Below are 18,157 nucleotides of genomic sequence, written 5' to 3' on the forward strand. Positions count from 1 at the left end.
AGCTGTGAGGCGCTGTGGAGACCCGGCTCCCGTGGGCTGGTGCCAGGGGCCCAGCCGAGTCGCCCCCTCCCCATGCACACCTCACCAATTGCTGGAACGCATGTGCACCCCGACAGCTCTCGCCATTCTTGAAACCCGCCCCCGCAGGCCGCTGCTCCCTCGTGGGTCCCACGCTCATCTGACCTCTCCATCCTCAGCACCCCCGCCCACCCACTCCGAGCAGCCAGGCACCTCCTGTGCTCCACGGTCTCCATGTGCCGCCTCAAGCTCTGGTAGGACCGCGCCAGGTCCAGCAGGACCGCCACCTGGCACTCTGCCGGGATGGGAAGGGTGGGAAGGGCGGCTCAGCAGCCTTGGCCCGACACGGGGAGCGGGGGTGGGGGTGTGGGCGAGTGGGGCCTGCACCCCCAGGGCACGATAGGGCATGGCACGCTGGCCCCTCAGTTCCAGGCTCTGACCTCATGACCGTCAGGTTCTTTGCAAGGACCCCCTGGCCACAGTGGACCTGGCCAGCCTCAGGAGCCCAGGCCCTTCACAGCCTCCTCCAGGTGATTGTGCTGGGCAACAGGAAGTGTGGGAAGCCCACCTGGGCCCCCCAGCTTCCTCGGCGCCCGCACCATGCCTGGACACCCTGGCACCCCACATGAATGAGGTGTATGAGGTGGAGCCCTCCCCAAGGACGGAGGGACGGGCGGCTGGGGGGCAGCACTGACTGGGGGCCGATGTGAGGGGCCACGTGTCCCTGTGTGGTGGAGACATGGGAGGCTCCTGGGATGCAGGGGAGTCCTGGGCACTGGGGATGGGTTGGTCACCCTGGCCTGGGGCCTCCATGGAAGCAGGGACCGGGGACCAGTGCAACCCTGGGCGTGCCTGCTGCGAGCCCTGTGGGTGCCAGGGGATGGCTGCCCACTTCCACCGGCAGCCTGGCCGTTCCTGCTGAAAGGACCCCCAGCCGCGCGAGGCCGAGGCTGCCGGGGAGTCGGGGGAGCCTGGCGAGGCCTCTTCTGCTTCACTCACTGCCTCGCTTGGAGTTAAACTTTCAAAGACGCCCGTTTCTAGCTCCACCTAGGATGGGCTCTGGCACCTCTGAGGCCAAGGCCCAGGCTTGCAGAGCAGAGTGGGGGTCCTGCTTGGCCCCACCCAAGTGCAGGCCCCAGGTGCCAGGTGCCACGGGACGAGTGTCCACACACCTGCTCTGCTCCATCAACGGGCCCACATACCTCATGGGGGGCACAGCGCCTCCCGGATCCCTGAAGGGCTCCCGTCAACCCCGCACAGCGGGGTCATCAGCAACCCCACCAGAGAAAGTCACAGCGAGTGGGCCGGCCCCGCAGAGGGGGCATCCAGAGGGGGCATCCCGGTGGGGCTGCAGCCACAGGAGCTGAGTCTGAGTGGTGGCCTTGGCACAGGGCTGAGCCACGCCTGTCTCCTGACCGCTCAGCCTGCAGTGTGGAGTGGCCGCGCCTGCTGTCTCCATCAGCGCCACCCTCGGGCCGTGGTGTGTGACGGGGTGATGTGCCCCCACGCATATGCTCTGCTCATGCCATGCCCCCAGCCTGCTGTGCCATCCCCACCTCCTGCCAAAAGCCCCCTTGTGCTGGAGCTGGCTGGGGTGTCACTGTGCCGGGCACAGCCCGACCACACCTGGCAGCCCCTCCACGGCTGGTGGACAGTGAAGGGGAAGGCAAGGTCCCAAGTGCCTATGATTAGACTAGCGGGGCCCTGAGGGAGGGGCTGTGACCAGTGAGGTCCTGAATTGCCCACCCCAGCCTTCCTGGGCTCCTGGGCCCGGCACTGACTCCTGGCCTGCCAGGTCTGAAAAGCCGTGCTGGGTGGAGTGGGGGCACTCAGAAATGAAGGACGGGAAGGCCAGAAGCTCCTGTGGCTTCCACGTCTGTGTGGCCCAGGCAGGGGGAGCAGGGGTGAGCAGAGGTCGTCCACCTGCAGACAGGAGGGGCTGCGGCCACAGAGGGTGGGGGCAGGAGGGGGCTGCGGCCACAGAGGGTGGGGGCAGGAGGGGGCTGCGGCCACAGCGGGTGGGGGCAGGTGGGGGCTGCGGCCGCAGAGGGTGGGGGCAGGTGGGGGCTGCGGCCGCAGAGGGTGGGTGCAGGAGGGGGCTGCGGCCGCAGAGGGTGGGGGCAGGTGGGGGCTGCGGACGCAGAGGGTGGGTGCAGGAGGGGGCTGCGGCCGCAGAGGGTGGGTGCAGGAGGGGGCTGCGGCCGCAGAGGGTGGGGGCAGGTGGGGTCTGCGGCCGCAGAGGGTGGGGGCAGGTGGGGTCTGCGGCCGCAGAGGGTTGGGGGGCAGGTGGGGGCTGCGGACACAGAGGGTGGGGGCAGGTGGGGGCTGCGGCCGCAGAGGGTGGGGACAGGAGGGGCTGCGGCCGCAGAGGGTGGGGGCAGGTGGGGTCTGCGGCCGCAGAGGGTTGGGGTGCAGGTAGGGGCTGCGGACACAGAGGGTGGGGGCAGGTGGGGGCTGCGGCCACAGAGGGTGGGGGGCAGCACCAGCAGGTTACAGTGGCCCTGCTTTGTCCTCAGGCGGATTTGTGCTGTGCCCCCAGGGGAAGGGGTGCCAAGAGGACCCCTCTCACCTTGCAAGTTCATGGCGACCAATCTCTCCACTAATATATGGGACAGGAAGCTCTCCATCCCATAGAAGAAGAAGCCGTTGCAGCTGCCCAGGGCCTGCTCCCACTGGGCCTGGCTGCAGAGAGAGGAGAGCGTGGGTCAACAGTGCCCAGGCACCTACGCCAGACCCCACCGTGGGTTTTTAAAGCAGGCCACATCCTGTGTGGTCCACGCCTGTCCCACTTGTGCGTTCAACTGAACTTTCTTTCTTGTTCCCAATGCCCACGCCTCGCTCCTCTGTGCTCCGATCACAGGGGTTCCGTCGGAGCCTAGTCAAGGGGACCCCCCACGAGCACCGACTTCTGTGCTGGAATGAACACCCTCCCCGGGCGGGGCTGGCTGCGGGAAGTGTGAGGGCTTTCCCAATGGCCCAGCACGTGGAGGTCAAGGCACCCCCAGTACTCCAGGGAGACAGTGGCCAAACCCGGGTTCCCTCCTTCCATACAGGACCCCAGCCCTGCCCCTGCAGCGCCCCCCTCTGCACACACCTGCCCCTGCACGCACCTGCCTCTGCACACACCTGCCCCTGCAGCCTCGCCCCTGGCATGGAGCCTGTGACATAGAGCGACCCCTCCCACCCGTGGCTCTCCCTGGTTGCTCTGGTTCCTTGCTAGCTGCTTGTGGACACCTCTGGACCACAGAACCCCGAGGGCATCTGGGGGGCAGAGTCTGCAAGTGGTCTCTGGAGGGGCTGCAGTGCTGGTGGTGAAGAGGCAGCCCCTGCTGCTGGACCACGTGCTATCGGTGACCCTGGGGGCCCCAGGTTGCCATCTGTAAAGTGGGGACAGTGCCCCTCGCCCAGTCTCTGTGAGGACTCAAGGAGCTGGGTCTGTCTCAGCATCGCCTGCTGTACCTGGTGGGACTTGTGGGGCAGACCCAGGGAGCTGGGGGTGGGGGGCAGTGGCTCCCCGCTGGACCCTCGAGACCTGCCACACTGTAAACGACTCCTGGGAGCCCAGATCCGAACCTGGGAAAGTGCTTGCTTCCCAGATGTCCCACCCATCGCGAAGTGAATGTGTCTTGGAATCTTTCCAAAATGTCTTGGGTGATGGAGACAGGAGTCAGCATTTCTGCAAGGAGAACGGGGTGGATACAGACCACGGTACTTCATCAGACACACGTGTGCAGGGCCGGGGCCCTGGGGAGGGATCACGGTGAATGCAGGTGGATGTGTCAGTGCCCTGCCATGCCCTGTGGGGTGATGGTAGAACCAGGCCAGCCAGAGAAAAAACCCCAACAAATTAAAATATTTAAAGCCAACACAGGGCAAGCACATGTGCAGATTTTGGAGCCTCGAGGAGTGGGGCACCAGCTGCTGCCCACGACTGCAGGGTGGCAGGAGGCCTGAGGCTGGCGTGTGCCTGAACAGGGAGCCCTGTGGAGCACCCACCTGGGCCCTGGGCCTCCTCGTATGGGTCCACGATGACTGGGTCCTGGTCAAGGAGAAATGGGAGCACAGGGTGGGGTCTCGGTCCCCCCACTGGGGCTCATCAAAGGATACACTTGAAGTTGTCGGAGTCGACTATGATGCAGTCAGCGGGGATGGTCCGGGGGACGCTGCCCTGCAACCACAGAGCAGGGTCACGCCAGGTGCAGGGGCCCGAGCCCGACCGCCAGCTGTGCCCACAGAGCAGGTCACGCCAGGTGCAGGGGCCCGAGCCCGACCTCCAGCTGTGCCCACCAGCCCGATCCCCCACCACAGACCCCCACCTACCTTCCTGCCCTTCTTCACTAGGCTTCTCTTTTTGGGGTCTCTGCTTCTCCCCTCCTTTTTCACGCCACCTTCTGTTGAAGACAAGAAAGAGGCAGGGATGTTTGGCAGCAGCTCGAGGCAGCCGTCCGGCCACACTGTCGGTTAATTTCATGTTATGCAAATTTCACTGCAATGAAAAAACTCAAGTTGTGAAAACAAGCAATTTTAATTTTTGTGAAGTTGACAAGGCAATAACTTCTGAAATGCAAAGGTTCACGGGGTTGGGGAAAGCCCTCAAGGAAGAACCACTCTCGAAAGGCTCCAAGGCCCACCTGGCTACCATTCACACACCCCACTGGGCACTCACCAGTGTGCCTGCCGTGCCTGGGCCCCTCACCGGTTCCAGGGCCTTCTGTACAGGGATTTACAACCGGCCCCTTTCTACACGAACACTTTCTTTTGCAGGCTCTGCATAGACAGCCGTGTGCCTGGGAAGGATGGCCACTTCCCTCCTGTTTGTGCCCCGTCTTTTCTTTCCTTTCTGTGTGCCTATGTTGGGGCCTCCAGCAGACAGCAGAATGGACGCACGGATGGGGCTCAATGCTTCACCCCCTTCAGAGAGGCTGCTTCTAAGGGAGCCCATTAAGAAGGAGGCTCTCTCTAGCTTTTGATGGATTTCTTTATCAGGATGGGGCATTGCGTTCGGTTCCTGGCTCACAAAGTAAATGTGTGCGTTTTATCAAATGCTTTCACCCTGAGCTGACTGAAATGCTCACACGACTGTTCTTCTAGGACACCTGTAGCGTTTTAAGGTTAAACTGGGGCTGGGCACAGTGTCTCACGCCTGTAATCCCAGTGTTTTGGGAGGTCGAGGTGGGAGGATCGCTTGAGCCCAGGAGTTCGAGACCAACCTGGGCAACAGAGTTAGCTCCTGTTTCTAAAAAACACCTAGCCGGGAATGGCGTCCTGCATCTGTAATCCAGGCTATTCGGGAGGCCGAGGTGGGAGGATGGCTTGAGCCCAGGAGGTGGAGGCTGCAGTGAGCTGTGATTGTGTCACCGCACTCCAGCCTGGGTGACAGAGCGAGACCCCGTCAGGAAGTGGGAAGAAGGGGAGTGAAAAGGCTAAACTGAGTGATGACAGCTTATCTTTTATGCATTTTTTGTGCCGTTCTGGAGCATCTGGGAGGAGTTAGGCTGGCCTAGGGAAGGATGGGAGGAGCTGTCTACTTTTTCTGATACTGGGGAGATTTATCTAATGCTGACATGATTGTTTCTTGACAGTCTGGCAGAATTCAGTGGAAACATGGAGAAAAGGATATATTTTTTGTGGGCAGACTTAAATCCATCGATGTGCTTTTTTATTGGTTATGAGACTCTTCAGGTTTGCTTTCTTCCTGGCATCTCAAAGTGTTTTCTCCTAGTATTTCGTCCTTGCTGCCCAGGGGTTTTGCTACATTGGTTCAAAGTTGCTTGGAGACTTCCACGTTCTCTGGTCGCCTCTGGTGCGTCGTCAGGGCTGTGTCTCCTTCCGTTTCCGGCTTTCTTGGCTGCTCTTCTCTGTGGCATCTCTGTTTCCTCGGCGTCATCTTGGCTGCTTTCTGCACGTGCTCCTCTGCTCACCCTGAGATTATTCTGCCTCCTTGCTCTGACTTCTTCTTTTTTTGAGACGGAGTCTCGCTCTGTTCCCCAGGCTGGAGTGAGCGGCACCATCTCGGCTCACTGCAAGCTCCGCCTCCCGGGTTCACGTCATTCTCCTGCCTCAGCCTCCCGAGTAGCTGGGACTACAGGTGCCGCCACCTCGCCCGGCTAGTTTTTTGTATTTTAGTAGAGACGGGGTTTCACTGTGTTAGCCAGGATGGTCTCGATCTCCGGACCTCGTGATCCACCCACCTCGGCCTCCCAAAGTGTTGGGATTACAGGCGTGAGCCACCGCACCTGGCTTCTTAAATCAGGTGCTGAGCTGATTTAAGAACTCTGACTTCTTAAATCAGGTGCTGAGCTTCTGAATTCCTGGTGCTTTTCCTATTCTAACATTGACATTTACAGCTGCAACACCTTCTAAGTTACGTTTAGCAACATCTCGCTAGTTTTTGACATTTCCATGATCATTTCATTTCTTCTGAGTCCCATGAGATATTTAGAAGTGTGGTCTTGAATATTCAAGTGTGCGTGGATGGAAAAAAGTCTGCCTTGGAGAACTGCTTTCCGCCCTCCTCACACTGGCCTCAGGTGTGGGCCGTCTGCCGGCGTCTGAGACACGGTAGGATCTGCTTCTCAATTTTGTGATTATTCCCAGCGTAGTTGAAAAGACTGCAAATCGCCACTTTTGAGGCACAGAGTTTCATGTCTCTATTAAGCCAAGATTGTTAATTACGTCACCCTGAATCCCCTCTTTTTGCTTTGTCTGTCAGACCCGTCAGTAATCCAGGCACGGTAAGATCTCCCAGCGTCGGGGCTGGTCAACGGCCACACCCCGCAGTTTCTACTTTTTATTGCTTCTTGTATTTGGAGGCTATTTCATGTCTCTGAGGAGGTGAACCTTTGATTCTCATGGTGTCCATGTCCCTAATAATGCCTGGCTCTGAGGTCTGTTTCCCTTGAGAGTCAGACACCAGCCCTCCGGGTTACTCTTAAATATTTACTCATTTTCGCTTCTCTTGGTTTATCACGTGGGGGTCACTTGCGATGGGTGGGTTCCTGCAAAGGGCATGCAGCTGCATCCTCTTATCTCCCGTCGTCTCGTTAGCAGGGTTGGCCAATTTACTTTTTCTGATATACGACATAAACTGGCCAACTTCTACCATCTTACTGTTTTATTTTTATTTGTCCTGGTTTTCTATGTGTTTCTCCATTACTGGCTGTTGGATGCCTTGATTGAGGTAACTGGCCCATTCGTCTTCCTCATTCATTCTTCCTTCTCTATTCTTTGGGAGTTTGCACACCAGCTCTCTGGTGGTGCCCTTAGCGTTTTACCACGCGGTGCGGCCACACCTGGCGGCGCCCCAGACTCAGCGGTTCGCGGCTGAGGACACTCAAGGCCCAGCCTATCTCTTCCTTTTGTGGCCGCTGGGTAATGCATTTCAAAAAGACTTAGATCACCGGCAGCCCGATTTTCAGTTACTCTGTGGTGAGGGTTCTGTTAGTTTCTGTGGCTGCCGTTAACCAATTACTACAAAACGGGGGCTAAACGTGGCACCGCTTCCTGTCTGATGGTTCTGGGAATCGGAGGTCCGAATGGGGTTCACCGGCTCACAATGGCGCACCGGCCCGGCCACCCTCTTCCTGGAGGCTCCCAGGGAGAATCCGTTCCTGGCTCCCGGCCATGCTCTCCATCCTCACCATCGGCAGCGCAGCCCCCAAGCTCTTTCTCTGGCCTTCCTGCTTCTCTCGTGTGAGGGCTTTGTCATCACCTGGGCCCTCCCATATCCGCAGGATCGTCTCCCACCTCAAGTCTGGAATCGTATCTGCAAAGCCCCAGGACCATGCGACGTCACAGGCTCACAGGCACCGGGGCTGGGCCGTGGGCACCCCTGGGCGGCCCGTGCCACACTGCTGTTAAGAGTGTCTAGTCCGGCTGCTGCTTTCCTGTTCTGCCCCTGCCACGACGGTGGTGGCTGCACTGGGAAGGATGTTTCAATAAGCGATGCACAGACAGCTGGATCCCCTCAGAGAAGAAAACCTTAAACTCCACCTCCCGCTCCACAGAGTCCATCTCAGATGGCAGTTAGGTGGAAACGTGAAAGGTGGGAAACGAGAAATGCATTTAGAGGATGTCGTTGGAGAATATTTTCATGATCATGAGGTGAAGAAAGATTTAAAAATCCCAAACACACCTAATGACAAACCACAGCTAATAGTGAAAAGCACAAAGCTTTCACCTCAGATCAGAAACAAGGCAAGGAAGCCCACTCTTTTTTTTTTTTTTTTTTTTTTTTTTTTTTGAGACAGAGTCTTGCTCTGCCGCCCAGGCTGGAGTGCAGTGGCGTGATCTTGGCTCACTGCAAGCTCCGCCTCCCGGGTTCACGCCATTCTCCTGCCTCAGCCTCCCGAGTAGCTGGGACTACAGGCACCCGCCACCTCGCCCGGCTAGTTTTTTTGTATTTTTTAGTAGAGACGGGGTTTCACTGTGTCAGCCAGGATGGTCTCGATCTCCTGACCTCATGATCCGCCCATCTCGGCCTCCCAAAGTGCTGGGATTACAGGCTTGAGCCACCGCGCCCGGCCGGAAGCCCACTCTTGACACTTCTTTTAAACTTCTGTTTAAACAGCGCTGGAGGTCCCCGCTGGAGCAGTCAGGAAAGAAAGAGAAATAACAGGCCAGGCGCGGTGGTTCACGCCTGTAATCCCAACACTTTGGGAGGCCGAGGTGGGTGGATCACCTGAGGCCAGGAGTTTGAGACCAGCCTGACCAACATGGGGAAACCCTGTCTCTACTAAAATTACAAACATTAGCTGGGTATGGTGGCGTGCACCTGTAATCCCAGCTACTTGGGAGGCTGAGGCAGGAGAATTGCTTGAACTCAGGAGGCGGAGGTTGCAGTGAGCTGAGATCGCGCCACTGCACTCCAGCCTGGGCAACAGGGCGAGACTCCATCTCAAAAAGAAATTTAAAAAAAATTTAAAAAAGAAAGAGAAATGACAGGACACACATCAGAAAAAAAGATGTGAAATTATCTGTTTGTAGATAACAAGCTCTTATATATACAAGACCTCAAAGACTCTACCAGAAAACTGTTAGAACTAATAAATTAAGTAAAGTTGCAAGATACAAAATCAACATACAAAAATCAGTATTTATATATATTACCAATGAACTATCTGATTAAGAAATTAAGAAAACCACCTTATTTCTTTTTTTTTTTTTTTTTTTTTTTTTTTGAGAGGGAGTCTCGCTTTGTTGCCCAGGCTGGAGTGCAGTGGCTGGATCTCAGCTCACTGCAAGCTCTGCCTCCCGGGTTCACGCCATTCTCCTGCCTCAGCCTCCCGAGTAGCTGGGACTACAGGCACCCGCCACCACACCCGGCTAATTTTTTGTATTTTTTTAGTAGAGACGGGGTTTCACCGTGTTAGCCAGGATGGTCTCGATCTCCTGACCTTGTGATCCGCCCGTCTCGGCCTCCCAAAGTGCTGGGATTACAGGCTTGAGCCACCGCGCCCGGCCGAAAGCCACCCTATTTCTAATAGCATCAGAAAGAATAAAATACTTAGGAGTAAATTCAACTATGAAGTGAGAGATCTGTGCCTTGGAAACTGTAAGACACTGATGAAAGAAGTTGAAGGAGACATAAATAAATGGGAAGATATCCTGTGTTCTTTGATTGGAATAATTAATATTTGTAAATGCCCATAAATGCCACATCTTAAAGCACCAGCTATTAAGAAAAAGATTGATAAATTAGATTATAATAACATTAAAATATTTTGTTCATCAAAAGACACATTTAAGAGAGTGAAAAGACCAGGTACAGAGAAGACATTTGTCATTGATACAAACAATAAAAATTATATCCAAAGTATACCAGGAAAATCCAACAAACCTCAAAGAACAAAACCCAGATAACCCCACAGAACTGGCGAGAGACGAAACGGGCTCTTCACAAATGGCTGGGTGGTGAAAAGCCGGAAGGACTGGGACTCCCGGGCACGCCAGGACATGCAGACGGATGGGGTGTCTAGTAACAGGGGGCAGATAAATTGTGCAGGGTGGAACATGGCTGGCCACAGAGACCAGCCACGAAGCCAGGCAGGAGCTGGAGCCACAGAGACCAGCCACGGAGCCAGGCAGGAGCTGGAGCCACAGAGACCAGCCACGGAGCCAGGCAGGAGCTGGACGCAGTGCGTGCCTTCAGATGCCATTTGCAGAGTTTAAGAACAGGCACCCCAGGCTGCAGGATTTTGGGGTGCCGATGTTGGAGGTGAGGTTGTAAAAGGCCCTGGCTTTGCAGTACAGTCAGGAGGGTGGGCGCTATGGGCGGCGAGCTGGGCTGGGGAAGCAGGGGTGGCTCTCGGGTGGGAGCAGGTCCTGCCTCCTGCCTGGTGCTCCATTTGGGCATTTTTCTAGAGACGTGACACACTTCACTATCAAAAATGGTTTCCGACACCTCCGTGAGCCTCGTGTCTGTGCCAACCGACTCCAGCTCCGGCCTCCCTGCCTCTCCACCCGGCATGCTTACCCTCTCCACAGCCTGAGCCCCACCCAGTCCCGGGCCATGGAGCCGCCCTCCTGCCATGAAGGACAGACACGTCCACGAAGGGCAGACACGTCCACAAAGGGCACACATGTCCACGAAGGGCAGACACGTCGTCCACGTGGTGAAGGCAGGAGGGCGGCCAGAGGGGCGAGCCAGAGTTCCGAGAAGGGGCTGACAGTGGCCTGCAGACGGACAGGGCACCCAGTGGGCCAGAATCAGATGGAGACCAGCTATAAGCTGCCACGCCGGCTGCTGTGGCAGGCCTGGAGGAGCCTCCCTGGAACACAGCACCTGTGGGGGCCTCCGTCCTTGGGGGCCTCCATCCTTGGGGGCTTCCGTCCTTGAACCGCCTCCTTCAAAGATCCACTCCGCGCCTGTGCCCTTGTGCAAGCTTCTGTGACCCCGATGCAAATTTGCTCTTTCTGTATTTCATGTAAAAAAATTCCACTCACAAGCAGGAGACTCCACAAGGGCTTGGGGTCACGGGAAGGGTCAAAGTGCCAGAGTACAGAGTCCAATTTTAGATTGCTCAGGTTCAGCTGACCACAGGGAGCTGCCTGCACTGAAAGTGAGCAGTGCAACAGGACTGGACGGTGCACGCCTATGAGTCACGGCCACAGCAGAGGCCACGGCACACCCAGCCCCGGGATCTTCCCCAAATGCCTGCGACCTCCCTCCCGCACCCGCGACCCTCCCCCAACTTCTCCCGCAGCCCCAGCCCCCACCCCCAGGAAGCCACGTACCTGCCTTCTGACTTGTACGTTAGTTTGTATTTCCCAGGCTTTTGTAAAAACGAAACCATCCCCGGGCACTCCCTGGATCCAGCTTCCTTCCCTTGGCGTAATCCTTCTGAGTGAGCCCCGTCTATGCTGTCCCAGGCACCGACGGTCCCCCCTCGGCGTAATCCTTCCGAGTGAGCCCCGTCTACGCTGTCCCAGGCACCGACGGTCCCCCCTCGGCGTAATCCTTCCGAGTGAGCCCCGTCTACGCTGTCCCAGGCACCGACGGTCACCCCTCGGCGTAATCCTTCCGAGTGAGCCCCGTCTACGCTGTCCCAGGCACCGACGGTCCCCCCTCGGCGTAATCCTTCCGAGTGAGCCCCGTCTACGCTGTCCCAGGCACCGACGGTCCCCCCTCGGCGTAATCCCTCTGGGCCCCGTCTACGCTGTCCCAGGCACCGACGGTCCCCCCTCGGCGTAATCCCTCTGGGCCCCGTCTACGCTGTCCCAGGCACCGACGGTCACCCCTCGGCGTAATCCCTCTGGGCCCCGTCTACGCTGTCCCAGGCACCGACGGTCACCCCTCGGCGTAATCCCTCTGGGCCCCGTCTACGCTGTCCCAGGCACCGACGGTCACCCCTTGGCGTAATCCCTCTGGGCCCCGTCTACGCTGTCCCAGGCACCGACGGTCGACCCTCATTGGCAGGCAGGACCCCACCACGTGGCCGCACCCTGATGTGCTCATCTGCTCACTGGGTGTCCAGGCGTCTGTCACGTGGGTGATGGACCTTTCTGTGGTTTCCCGGTTTAGGCCATTGCAGATAATGCTGCTGTAAACATTTGTATGAGTTTCTGCAGACGTGTGTCTCCTTATCTCTTTGGTAAATACCTAGGAGTGGAATGACTGCGGCATACAACAGGCCTGCGTTTAACTTGTTAAGAAACTGCCAAACCATCTTCCAAAGTGGCTCCAGCATTCACCATTCCCCCCAGCCAAGAACGAGGGTTCCGGTTCCACACCCTCGCCAGCACGTCCTCTGGTCGACCTTGTGAGTTTCGCCCATTCTAATAGGCGTGCAGGGGTATTTCACTGTGGTTTCCATTTGCATTTCCTTGATAATTAATGATGTCAGGCATCTTTCCATCTTTCCATCTTTCCATCGTACTTTGTTTGCTATCTAAATCTTTTCTGGTGAAGTATCTGTTCAAATCTTTTATAGGGTTGTTTTTTTCTTATTCAGTTTTGAGAGTTCTTTATATAGTCTAAATTTGTTACTATTATCAGATTCTTCCAGTCTTAGTGTAACTTTTCATTTTCTTAACAATATCCTTCAAAGAGTGGAAATTCTTAAATTTGCTGAAAGTCACACAGATTTTCCTCAGTGTTTTCTGCTAGAAATGTGAGCGTCTTTGGTCTCGGATCCATTTTGAGTTGATTTTCATGCGTGGTGTGCGGCCTCGTTTTTGTTGTGTTTTGTTTTACAAACGCCCAGGGACTGCAGCCACTCAGGGAGATGCCCTTCCTCCGCTCAGCATCGTCGTCTCCGCCAGCCACCACCCGGCTGTGCACCTGTGGTGCGCTTCTGGTTCCCCACCCCGTCCCACGGGTCTACACGGCTGCCGTCGTGTCTGTGCTCCACTGTGTCAACACTGCGCCCGTGTGATGGGCTCCTGACATCAGGTGGCATGTGCCCTCCTATTTTGGCTACTTTAGGTCCTTTACATTTTTATATAACTTTTAGAATAAACTTGTTAAATTCTACAAAAAAAAAAAAAAAAAAAAAAAAAAAAAAAAAAAAACCTGTGGAGATTTTGACTAGAGTTGTGTGGAATCTACAGATTACTTTAGGACAAGTTGACACCTTGGCAATATTGGGCCTTCTCATCTAAAAGCCTGATGCTTCTCTCCATTTGTTTAGTTCTTTGATCTCTCCCAGCAATGTTTTATAGTATGAGTGTACAAAGTCTTGCACCTTTTGTCAAATGTATCCCTAAGTATTTCCCGGCTTGGAAGCTATTGTCAATGGTAGTGTTTTAAGTTTCAATTTCTGATAGTTAGTTATATAGAAATGCAATTGGTTTTTGTACCTTGACTTTTGTATCCTTCAACCTTGCCAAAATCACTCACTAGATCACACTTTCTACACAGATGATGAGACCACCCGCAGAGAAGAACTATCTAGATGCTTTTCCTCTCCAGCACGGTGCTGACACTGCAGTGGGTGGCCCTGCCTGGCTGCTGGCCTTGGGGGATGGCCTCAGCCTCCTGCTGACCTGCGACACTCAGGGACAGCTGTTCTGCAGGTGTCCTTTGCCTTCCCCTCCTCGTTTTCTAAGAGCTCATATTCGGAGTGGATGTTGGGTTTTGTCAAATGCTTTTCTGCATCTATTGCAATCATCGGATAGTCTTTATTTTTTAGCTTATGGATAGGGTGAATCACATTGGCTGATTTTTCAAATATTAAATGACCTTTGTATTCCTGGGTTAAAATCCACGTGGACATAATATAAACCCTTGTAACGTTTTGCTCCATTTCCTAACATTTCGTTAAGAATGTTATTAGCATCTATATTCATGAGGCATATTGGTCCTTTTTTTTAAACCTCCTAATGTCTTTCTCTGGGTTTGTGTCCGGATAATGCCAGCCTCAGAAAATCAGCTGGGAAGTAGCGTCTCTCCTCTTTAATTGCTGTGGGAGGATGTGTGTGGAAATCCTCTGGGTGTAGAGGTTTTTTCTTTGGGGGAAGATTTTAAACTAAACTGTCTATTACCTTAATAGATACAGGCCTATCCAGACCATCCCTTTCTTCTAGAGTGATTATGCAAGCTTGGGTCTTTCGAGGAACTTGTCCATTTCATGTAGGTTGTTAAATTTATTGACACGGCTTTATTCATTATTTACTTTTTATCCTCTCTTGACTCTGTAGTGATGCTCCTTCTATCATTTTTGATATTGATAATTTGTGTCTCTGTCTTTTCCTGATCTGCCTGACCTGACTAGAGGTGTATTAATTTTATTGATTTTTCTCAAAGAACTTGCTTTTGGTTTGTGTTTCTGTTTCCTGTGTCATAGATTTCTGTTCTTATGTTCATCATCCTTGATTATGTTTGTGTTAAATTTGTTCTTCTTTTCCTAATTTTTGAAGATAGAAATAGCGGTCATTGCTCTGTGGCCTTTTTTCTTTCTAATATACATGCTTAGTTCTGTAAATCCCTTCTTGCGCGTCAGCAGCATCCACAAGTAATGATAAATTGTTTTTGTCTTCATTCACAACACAATATTTTCTGAATTTCCCTTTTAATGTCTTCTTTTATCCACGGGTATTTAAGAAGTATGTTTAGTTTCCAAGTGTTTGGGGTTTTCCAGGCATGATTTCTGTTATTAAGTTCTAATTTAACTCCACTGTGGTCAGAGAACCTACTGTGGGTAATTTGGACCCTTTAATATTTTTGTGGCTTGTTTTATGCTCAACTTAGGGTATATCTCGTCAAATGTTCCGTGTGTGTGTGTGAAAAAAGTGTACATTCTTCTGCCGTGGGGGGAATGTCACATAAACGTCCGTGAGATGAGGCTGCCTGGCATGTTTAATCCTCCACACCCTACTGATTCGATGCATATTTGCTCCATCACTGTTGAGAAAGGGATGTTGACCTCCCCAGCCATCCCTGGGTGCGTCTTGACTGTTCTGTGGCTCTGTGGGTTTTGTCTCGTGTATTTTGCCGCGATGTTAATCAATGTACAGACATTTAGGTTTCACACCCTCTTCATGAATTAGCCTCCTCCTCTTTACGGAACGGCCCGCTGTAGCTCTGGTCACACTCCCAGGATGAACTCCACCTTTTTCTGATTTAATCTCACCATGCCAACCTTCTTTGGATACTAAGAGATATGGTTTTTCCATCCTTTCTTTTTAACTCACCATTTTCTTTTCATTTAAAGTGGGTTTCTTGGAGGAAGCGTATTATGAATGCTGAATTTTCATTTAATCAGATGATCTTTTTCTTTTAGTTGGGGGTGTTTAGACACTTAATGTGATTATGGATATCGTTGGGTTGAAATATACTATCTTGCTATTTCTTTTTTATTTTTCCTATCTGTTCTCTCTTCCCTTTCTTTCTGTGTTTTTTGGATTAAGGGGCTGCTTATGATTCCATTTCATCTTCTTCATTACGTATTTGCTGTAAACTTGGGGGGGTTGTTTGTTTTTCTTGTTTTGTTTTTATTGATTACTTGAGGATGTATAGTTTATAACTTTATCACAGTCTATCTTCAAGTAATATTATACCACTTTCTCTAGAGGATGGAGCCTTTACATACTTTGCTTCCATTCCCTCCCTCTCATCTTTGGTGCTGTTATTCATTTCACATTTATGTTATAAAACCCCATACCATTATTATTTTCCTTTGCTCTAAACTTTTTGCTCAAAAACATTTTAAAGAGATTTTGAAAATAAAGGAGTTTTAAGTGTTTATCCGTCTTTTCACTGTTTTCAGAGCTGTCTCTTTCCCTGGCCTCGCACACAGGCGGCGGCCGTCTTCCTGCCGAGGGCTCTGCAGATCTTGGAGTGGCCGTTCCTTGCAGCTCTCTCCTTCCGGGCGTCCCGCCCTGCACGTTGCAGCTGTCGGTTTTCCCAGACTCCAAACTGCCTGTCCTCAACTTGGGGAGACCCCTGGGCTCTTCCCGCCCCCCCCCAACAATGTTGTGACCTGGAAACTCCCCAGGGAGTAAGAGCCGGGGGGCGGGGGGGCCGCCGTGGCACTCACCAGCCAACCCCTCTTTCAAGGATCTATGTCCTGCGCGACGGGCCGGTCAGTGTTTGAAACCCTCATTTCATGTGTTTTTCTCTGGTTTACAGTTGTCTCAGCTGGAAGGACAAATCTGGTCCTTGTTACTTCATCTGAGATGGAAGCAAAAGTCCAATCTATTTATTTTTAATTTTGATATTGAAGTGCCACATACATGCAGAAAACTGCACATACCACAAGTGTAGGGCTTGGGGAAGTTTCACAAACCGGGCACGTCTGCACAGCCAGCACTCAGTCACAGAATGCGGTCACCCCCGAATCCCAGCCGAGGCCAGGGCTTCCGCGCTCTCCCTCATTGCTCTCCACAGTCTGATCCGCGCTCTCCCTCATTGCTCTCCACAGTCTGAGTGATTAACGGAGAGGCTGGCTGTTCACTACACATCTGGTCTCTTCCTTTGAACAGATGTTTGTGGGGGCAAGAATGGCATTAAGTTCGTCTTCCCTGTGTGTTGGCACCAGGATACTGGCACATAGCAGATATTTTATAAGTAGTTTTGAGTGTTTATATATATACATACATATTTTATTTTTGACAGGGTCTCACTCTGTTGCCCAGGCTGCAGTGCAGTGGTGCCATCTCAGCTCCCAGCCTCCTGAGTGGCTGGGACCACAGGTGCACGCCACCATGCCCGGCTAATTTTAAAATTTCTTGTAGAGATGCACTCTCGCCATGTTGCCCAGATTGGTGAGTGTTTATATCCTATAAATATCTTTGAGTGAATAAACGCCTAGAAAAATGTTGCAACATTTGATGATTATTTTTTGATAGGAGCTAACATTGTTTCATCTGAAAAATAAATATCTCCATTTTAAAATTAGACATAAGGTGGCTAAGGGCAGTCCCTACCTGGCTCTTCTTTATGGAGGCGATTCCACAACATTTGGAGAGAAAATTCTCGTGACACAGAGGAAATTGTCCCTTCATCAAACACAGAGAGGCCTTCCAGTGGCAGCTCCAGGAGATGTCTGTCTGCGACCAGGATGATCTTATCCACAACCTCGGGCTGGACTGTGGGAAACAGCCGTGCAGGGAGATCAGCTCCTGAAGACGGGACCCCTCCCACGGGGCCGCAAGGCTCCGTCTCCTGACTTGGCTGCTGGGCGCTGGGAAAGGCTGGCAGCCCGCCTTGACTCCACACCACCTTCTCCTCCAGATGCCCCAGAACGGGGTGAGGAACCGCCTCCCATCACGCCTGTCCCTCCACACGATTCGTTTTGTTAGCAAGCACGCGTGGTGTGGCGGGGCTGCCAATCCACCACGCAAGGGAGCTGTGCTGGGTTCCGTGGTGCTCTCAGGGGGCTTGGCACAGAGCCTCCTACCCGGAGCCTCCTATCGGGAGAGGCACGGACCCTCCGACCCAGTCCGTGGCTGTGCACAGAACCTTCCAGGGACCCCATGCGCAGGGAGGCCTCAGAGGGAGGGGCTGCAGGGCTTGTGGGGCTCCTGGGCTCCTGACCCCCCTTGGCGTTCCTGGATGGGTGGGTGGATCCCGACCCCACCTCTCCTGGCGGGACCAGCTCCCCGCGCTGAGTGGCCGCGCCCGCCCCACTCACTGTGTTGTCCTGTGGACATTTTCCTCTCCTTGTCTTTGCCCTTCGACTTCCCTGAATCAGCAACGACCACGGGCATCTGCACTCTGAAAGTCAGGTGATATATTTGAAAACAGACAGATAACAAACGCTTGGAATATAGGCGACCCCTCCTCAGCCTGTTTCACTCTAAGGCAGCAGCGCCACGAATCCCCACGCTCACTTCTGGGATGGTCCCACTGAGGTGGGGCCGGGATGAGCCACAGGATTTCGGGATCATCTCTGATCCACCAGCCGAGCTAAACGGTGCCAGGTGTCTGTCCCCTCTGCCTTCCTTCCCACCCCAAATCAAAGGAGCCCGGGCGGTCCCTCGGAGGTGCTTGCCGTCCCACCCCACGCTTGGGCCGGGGGCTGGAGGGGCCGTGGGGAGTGGGCAGTGGGCAGTTCTCCTCCAGGCAGGAATGGAGGCAGATCCAGGAAGAACTGCTTCCTGGGAGCAGGCGGGCGGCGCGGAGTCTGGAACAAAGGTGGCCGAGAAGGCACAGCAAGCACACGTGGTTGGCCACGGCACTGGACACACGTGTCCATGC

General features: G+C 53.9%; 2 protein-coding genes across 2 annotated transcripts in view; both read right to left on the reverse strand.

Moving 5' to 3' along the window:
• Nucleotides 1-209: 209 nt before the first annotated feature.
• LOC126962292 (cilia- and flagella-associated protein 46-like) lies at nucleotides 210-17,435 on the reverse strand (the record flags this gene model as incomplete). The annotated part of the gene is made up of 8 exons (XM_050803144.1): nucleotides 17,358-17,435; nucleotides 16,885-17,218; nucleotides 4,339-4,409; nucleotides 4,126-4,186; nucleotides 4,015-4,050; nucleotides 3,592-3,694; nucleotides 2,588-2,700; nucleotides 210-313 (listed from the first exon to the last, which is right to left on the reverse strand). Coding segments are annotated over exons 1-8 (900 nt in total), but the record flags the coding sequence as incomplete, so codon positions are not given.
• Nucleotides 17,436-17,448: 13 nt separating this feature from the next.
• The window catches only part of CFAP46 (cilia and flagella associated protein 46), a 108,670-nt gene continuing 107,961 nt past the window's right edge, over nucleotides 17,449-18,157 (reverse strand). Inside the window, exon 49 of the mRNA XM_050803145.1 lies at nucleotides 17,449-17,674. Coding sequence (XP_050659102.1) covers nucleotides 17,449-17,674 — 226 coding nt within the window. The remainder of the gene's footprint in view (nucleotides 17,675-18,157) is intronic.

The sequence above is a fragment of the Macaca thibetana genome, chromosome 9, assembly GCF_024542745.1.
Source record: "Macaca thibetana thibetana isolate TM-01 chromosome 9, ASM2454274v1, whole genome shotgun sequence".
Classification (NCBI taxonomy): Eukaryota; Metazoa; Chordata; class Mammalia; order Primates; family Cercopithecidae; genus Macaca; species Macaca thibetana.